Source organism: Galleria mellonella, unplaced genomic scaffold (genome assembly GCF_026898425.1).
Source record: "Galleria mellonella isolate WM207_F2 unplaced genomic scaffold, CSIRO_AGI_GalMel_v1 utg90, whole genome shotgun sequence".
Lineage (NCBI taxonomy): Eukaryota > Metazoa > Arthropoda > Insecta > Lepidoptera > Pyralidae > Galleria > Galleria mellonella.
Genome location: NW_026442172.1, coordinates 1,411,732 through 1,419,330, shown reverse-complemented (window position 1 = coordinate 1,419,330; position 7,599 = coordinate 1,411,732). Strand labels below are relative to the sequence as shown.

The window sequence follows — 7,599 nt, the reverse complement described above, 5'->3', positions numbered from 1 at the left end:
TCGACCTGGTTAGGTATATTGCTAGCAATGGTATTTTTAGTTTCCATTACTAACAATCCCTTTCCCCCCGAGTAAGATGTATTATTTGGTGTGGAGAAGGCTAAATACATGCATATGCAACTTTTAATCGCAGTCAATCCATATGTATTTCGTATGGTCCCGGCATATAATGAGCCACCCTGTTATTTCCCGTGGGTAAGAGGTAACTAAAAAAACTTATGTGATCGAAGGATGGGCAGCAGTCTTTAAACATTACCAAAGACTAACTGCGGTTGCCAACTCGAGTATCAAGCATGGCAGCTGCGGCAAACCCCCCAATAGGGGAAGGCCTGAAAGATGATGATAAATCAATATATCCCGGTTACGCGGTAAGTCATTAGTTGAAAGTAAATTTTAATAATTATATACTACTATTACAGTAGCCTCGTTATATTGGAAATAGTAACTAGATACCTCTTTTTGTGTCTATTTGTTTAGCTAGCAAAACTTTTCTAACTCCCGAGAATAAACCGCTAAAATAACTTAGCAAACACGTCTCTAGAGTGACGTCAAGTGGTATAAAATGGTGATTGGCAAATTCAAAGGGAGTATCAAGGGATGCGGTAGCTTAATTGCAAAAGCATAGTAATAAAATGAAGATTAAAGTTATCTCCTCTACCTTCGAATTATTCGAATAAAAAAATAATTATATTATTTAAATAATCTGTATTTTTAATTATGAATTCACATTTTAATAATTAATATGTATTAAATCATATTTTTAATATAAAATCTTATAGATATGAGGTATTAATACATAGTTACATTTATAGGAGAAGCCAGTTACAGTACGGAACAGTACAATATTACGAAGAAATCAGTTTTTAATATTTTATGCCAAATAGATTCATATCATCATAAAATAAAGTAAATACAGACATACTTTTCTTTCTTATTTTAATGTATTATGCTTAGATTATAATCGTTACACTATGTCTATGGTATTTTATAAGTCATAGCAATCCGGCCCAATTTCACACAGGTTGATATAATTTTCAAAAATAATATATAGCCTATATTACTCACCTTCTACAGGTGAAAGAATTTTTTAAATCGGTTGAGTAGTTTTTGAGTTTGTTCATTACAAACAAATAAATCTTTCCTCCCTAATAATATTAGTACAGATAACAAAACTTTTTAGGTTTACATTTAAGGCGTTAAAATTAATATTAAGTGACGTAACATGTCTGTCAAAAGGAATATAAATGTGAAAGTTACCTTATGTTCAATATTTTGAAAAAATTTTTGTGGTTTATTCTAAGTGCTTAGTTGTAGTAGTTGTAAAGTACTAAATGACATCGGAAGGCGGAATTCCTAATCGTCGACAACTGCCTAAACTTATGGCATGCATGACGAAAATTAGTTTGGAAAATATGAGGAACAAGGCACTTTTCAGTTTAGACGTTCTCGACGCAAAGGGAATACGAAGGTTATATTTTTTACTCCTTTAGCAATTTTATTATTTACAGCAACTCGACATGTTATCGACTTATTTTGCTGTCACGATATGACAAGAATGCAAAATTTCTTTCTTTAAATTTTATGTGTATTCACTTTATTTGTCCAGTAGAGTATTTTTTTTTTCAATTGCATGTTTTATATGTAAGTTACATGTATTTTACTTACCACTTTTTACTATTTAATAATAGTCTAGTCTTTTACTTATAATACATATATTCATCAAAAATTATTTTAGCATGATACCAAAACAAATATAGACATATAGACAAAAAATCTAAAATAATGTATTTTGACTTTTATCGGTCATGTTAAGACTCCACATATCAATAATGTATTATAAATATTCCAACAAAAGGTAAATATAAATTTCACACAATACACTTTTTTGCTTTTCAGGCAAAAATTACCTTTACACGAGTGTCTAATTCTAGAATTAAGAGAAGTAGGCTACATTGAATCATCAAATTATTTACAAGACCTCATTTACGATAATATACAGTTGCTAACTGAAGACGATATAGGCATTGTCGTTGATCTCAGAAAAAAAGTTGATTATCTAGAGCACATTTGCCATGGACTTCAAAAGGCTGAAAAACAAAGAGATAGAGGTAAGTATATATGAGAACATGACTGCTCTTCTGTATTACTGGGATATATGTTAATTATTATATATATTTCTTTTTCTCACTTTAATACATGCGAATAATTAAAAATAACGTATATTTACATAAACTCTTTTATAAGTTGGTATTATCATTTTTTATTATAATTCTATATAGTAGAATTATAATAAAATTATATTATTCAGAAAATTTTTATCTGCTGAAAATAAATTATGAGGAACTCCACAGTTAACTAATAATTCCGTATAAGATAAATGTATAGGACTTTGGTTACCTAGATTATTGTTACGCAACTTAGAATGGCAAACATACTAACGGCCCTCCTGATTGAAAGTTGTAATTGTCGCCTATAAACATGAGCAGGTTTCCTAGATAACCATTTAGAGAAAAGCTAATAGCTCTTATTGCTTAGCAAATTTTTTTTTATTGAAATATATTTTATATAGATCACCAAGACTAGACATATTATTTAAATATGCCTTACTTTTTTAAATGATATGTCTGAGCAGTAAGCAAAATAGCAATTTACAATTTCAATATTGTGCAATATTTCTAAGTATTATTCAGCGGTTTCATGTAGGTATTAAAATAATTATATATCTTATAACTTTATATCTATACGTTGTCTGTAGATGATATTTACTACTTTCCATCAGGTGGGCCGTTAGTTTATTTGCCATTCTAAGTTGTATAAAAAATTATATATAGATGAACTACATTGTTCATCCCAATTTTATTAAACCACAAAAAAAAATATATAAGTTCGTAAGAAATACATTACAAGACACTACGCTTATTTTACTTATAAAAGGTAAAGTGTGAATAACATTATACTGGAATAAAAATAAAATTGTGTCCGTAAATATTTCTATAGTAGGAGGATTTACATTTTTTAATGAATCAGGACATTTCATTTTTAACTGGATTTTAAATAATTCAATAGTTATCAGTTTTATTTATCATATTTTAAAACATGAAGATGGGAACAATGAATTTGGATTACAAGTTTCGATACCTGTTATAAAGAAAATAGCACTCAAATTGTAGAATAAAATAGAGTGAGAAATAATATGATTAAATATAAGTGTAGCCTGAAAGACGATGTCGCGAAAAATGTTGAAATGGGAGTGTTGCATTACTTTGGTCGTTTGGTGAGGATGGATTAAAGAAAAATTACGAATTGAAGAATAGGAGATATCGGTAGGGGCCGCACTGAACAGACATACAGGTATGTCATCCATATAGGTAATGTGCTGAAGAAGGTCCAAATTAAAAATACCCGTAATGGCCGTGTACGAATAGATTGATGAGTGTGAAGAAGCAAAAGAGGTATGTTTGAATCGGAGCATTTGGCGTTAGATTGTTTCTACCTACCCTAATGGGAGACAGAAACAATCCAATGCGGTTTGATTTAAAGTCTGATAAACCCCAAAAATTTGTCACGTAAAATTTTTAAGAGTAAGAAAATGCTAAATGCTAAATTTTTTATTTCGAAATATTTTTCCTCGTAATGATCCTCTAATATGTATTTCCATCTATATTATTTAATCTGCGTAATGCATAAGGAAAATCACAAAAGACAATATTTGAAAACAATACGATAAGATTCTCATCACGATTTAGACCATTTCACGACTACATCAAGTGATAATGAGCGGAACCATGGGATTGTCGCCCCTTCCGAAAGACAGAGTGACTTATTTTATACCAAGGACCGTCTGAGATAAATATTTAAAAATGTGCTCAAATATTTGTCCGTCTCCAAACCATCGATTTATGTTTATACTTGTATATTATTTCCTATATGCTTTTTCCAGGAAATACTAAAAAGGAATGCTTAGAACTTCTCAACCTAGCTATGTATTATGCAGAACAAGGAAAAGGTATTCTGTGGCTTGCTGAGAAGTTCTATTTGGCTTCTATTGCTGTATCGAGTCAATATTTAATAGATGGAGGACGACAAAAAGGATGTTGCAAATATCATTACGCTAAATTTTTACTTGATAAATGTAAGTATCTACCTTTTCTGAAATTTGGTATAATCCCTTTTTTTAAATAAAAACTAGTATAAATAAGTAATTTAGATGTTTAGACAAATCGATTAGTTTTAGTTTATTGGAGGATTGTAGACTCTTATCAAACTGACCAAGTATTATTTCGACTACTAAATTACTACAAAATTTTATTTCGATTTTTTTTCTATGTATATTGTACTTTCCTTTAATTATCTCTTATGATATCATGTGAACAAATAAGTGGTGAAATATTCTATTCTTACTCTATCATCATACTGATATTGCACATGTCTTTGGAAAATAAAACGAAATACGTGTGTAAGTATCTCTCATATCTTGCAGTGATATCGATGTATTGCGACAAGTGTGTAAGTACTTACTATCCCTTATCACTTTCACAAGTAATATATAATATTTCACAAGTAATAGACCGTAGTATCAAAACGCTTGACTAAACATATTTTGTACAATATCTTTTCCCCATAAGCCCTTTTCTCAGTTGATCTTTCGAGCGTGTGACCACAAATGAACACTTTTCCTAATAGAACTTAGATTATAAGTGTTTTGTTATATTGTAATGTACAATAACTGTAAGATGTAAAGAATGATGTGAGAAGTTTAGAACTTGTGAATTTGTAGTACATATCTATAAAGCGAAAGATATTAAGAGAATGATATTTGTAGAATGTATAATGTAAACGTTTATTAATACAGTAATAATAGTAATATAATAGTAAAGAAGGAGAACAATAGAAAATATAAAAAAGGTATAATATTAAGACGATATGTGTGCCGTGGCGCCAACAACAACATTCTTTTGATATACGCATGCGCGGCCTGCGCGCGCAACCCGTAGTCGCCGAGCGCCTGCGCGTCCTGCGCGCGCATAGGTACATCAAACAAGCTGCGTGCGCGACCGACCGTATTACATATATATATAAAATATTTACGCTTGTCTGCGTGTTTTTACAAAATAAATAAAATATATAATTTTATAAGTATGCTACATCACCCCCCACCAGAGACCGTCTCACGGGCGATAATATTTAGGGAAGTGAACAGTACGACCTGATCTCGTCTTACGGATATCATTTCTTCCAGTTTTGTTTGGCGTAGTGTGTTGTGGCGAATTTGTGGAAGAAGTGTTTGTATTGTGTGTTGTGTTATGATTGTTTTGTGTGTAATTGTTTGATGATTGATTACTAGATGTGTGTGTGTCTGGTGTGGTTGTACTCGTGTATGTGTTAATATCATGCAATATGTAAGCTGGCTTTATTCGGTCTATAGATACTGTGACAGGGTTATTACGTAAAAGTATTTTGAAGACTTTGTCTGTTCTTTCTAGTACTTCGTGTGGCCCAGTGTAAGCAAGTGTTAGAGGTCTGCGACAAGTATCGTCTCGAAGAAATACGTGTGTGGCTGTTTTGAGGTCTTTATATACAAAAACAGATCTTTTGCCATGACACGATGTCGCTGTGGGCTGTAACCTTTTAGCGAATGAACGTATTCGTGACAAATAATCAGTTACATCTGGGATGGTACTTTCCTCGTATTGAAAGAAATCTCCTGATAGCCTAAGTGTTTCTCCGTATGTAAGTTCGGCTGATGAAGCATGAAGATCCTCCTTGTATGCATTCCTAATCCCAAGCAGTACCAAAGGGAGAGATTCCACCCAATTAGAATTGGCATGACAAGTAATTGCTGCCTTTAATTGTCTATGAAACCTTTCTATAAGGCCGTTGCATGAAGGGTGATAGGCGGTCGTTCTTCTATGTTGGAAACCGATGAGTTCAGATAATTTTTTGAACAGGCATGACTCAAACTGTGCACCTCTGTCGGTGACAATAGTATGAGGACAGCCAAATCGAGAAATCCATCCATTTAGTAGAGCCTTGGCCACTGCTTCAGCTGTGATTTCCTGGAGTGGTATTGCCTCAGGCCAGCGAGTGAATCTGTCGATGGCTGTAAGGCAGTATCGATATCCTTGTGACAGTGGCAGAGGTCCAATAAGATCGATGTGAATATTACTGAATCTCGATTTCGGAAGCTTGAATGTGCCCAGAGGTGAAGAGACATGACGAGTGACTTTTGATCTTTGACAAGCCAAACAAGTCCTTGTGAATTCTCGACAGTCTTTTTTTATTCCCGGCCAGACGTACCTCTCTGACACCAGTTTGGAGGTAGCATTTGCTCCTGGATGACTAAGCGAATGAAGAGTTTCGAATATTCGCCGGCGATACTCCATTGGAACATATGGTCTCACAGCATTGTCTTTCTCATCGCAATACAGTTCAGACAGTGTACCTGGCAGTTTAATCTTTTTTAGATGTAGTGATGTGTTGCTCTTCAGTAGCAGCTGTAGTTCTGGATCGGATTGTTGTGCTTTCGCTAACAGCTCTAAGTCCACTGGTTGAACTATTTCTTCTACACGTGAAAGAGTATCAGCTACTACGTTATTCTTACCTGAAATGTGCCTGATATCTGTTGAAAACTGCGAAATGAAGTCTAAGTGTCTGAACTGTCTTGGAGAGCAATTTTCCTTTCTTGAGTGAAAAGCGAAACATAAGGGTTTATGGTCTGTATAAATAATAAAGTCACGTGCTTCTACCATGTGCCTGAAATATTTGATTGTTTCGTATATCGCCAACAACTCCCGATCATATGGAGAATATTTTCGTTGGGTTGAATTTAATTTTTTAGAAAAGAATGCCAGAGGTTGCCATCCTTCATTTTCTTTATACTGCTGTAGCGCTGCACCTATTGCTGTGTCAGATGCGTCTGTAACGATTGCTAACTTAGCTTGACAGTCTGGGTGTGCTAACAGCGCTGCTTCACAGAGTCCCTTCTTATAGGCCGTGAATGCTTCGAGTTCCTTTGGAGACAATGTGACAGGATGAGAGCCTTTTACTGAGCCTACTAATAGAGAATTTAAGGGGTCTTGGTATTTGGCAGCATCAGGAACGAATCTCCTATAAAAATTAAGCATACCCAAGAATCTCCTGAGTTCCCGTATTGTTTTTGGCACCGGAAAGTTCTGTATTGCTTCGACCTTGGAGGGAAGCGGCTTAGTACCATCGGCAGAAATGAGGTATCCTAAAAACTTTACCTCGGTAACACCAAACACGCATTTCGAGGTGTTAATTACCATACCGTATTCGCGTAGTCTAGTAAACAGCTGTCTTAGATGGTGCTTGTGCTCCTCTTCATCTTTCGAGAAGACTAGGAAGTCGTCCAAATAAGCGAATGTAAAATCAAGGCCTCTCAGCATCTCGTCCACAAAACGTTGAAACGTCTGTCCGGCATTACGAAGTCCGAACGTCATGAACGGAAATTCATAAAGACCGAACGGCGTCGTGATCGCGGTTTTCTTGATATCCCCGGCGCTTACAGGGATCTGATGGTAAGCTTTCACCAAATCAATGGTAGAGAACACTTTGCAGCCTGAGAGATTATGGGCAAAG

General features: G+C 34.3%; 1 protein-coding gene across 2 annotated transcripts in view; it reads left to right on the top strand.

The window, feature by feature from the left end:
- Positions 1 to 1,322: 1,322 nt before the first annotated feature.
- LOC113523616 (uncharacterized) overlaps positions 1,323 to 7,599 on the top strand; it is a 17,715-nt gene continuing 11,438 nt past the window's right edge. For both annotated transcript variants that reach the window (XM_026909613.3, XM_052902337.1), the window contains exons 1-3: positions 1,323 to 1,468; positions 1,897 to 2,108; positions 3,941 to 4,132. In XM_026909613.3, the coding sequence (XP_026765414.2) occupies positions 1,332 to 1,468; positions 1,897 to 2,108; positions 3,941 to 4,132 (541 nt within the window). In that variant the 5' untranslated portion in view covers positions 1,323 to 1,331. The remainder of the gene's footprint in view (positions 1,469 to 1,896; positions 2,109 to 3,940; positions 4,133 to 7,599) is intronic.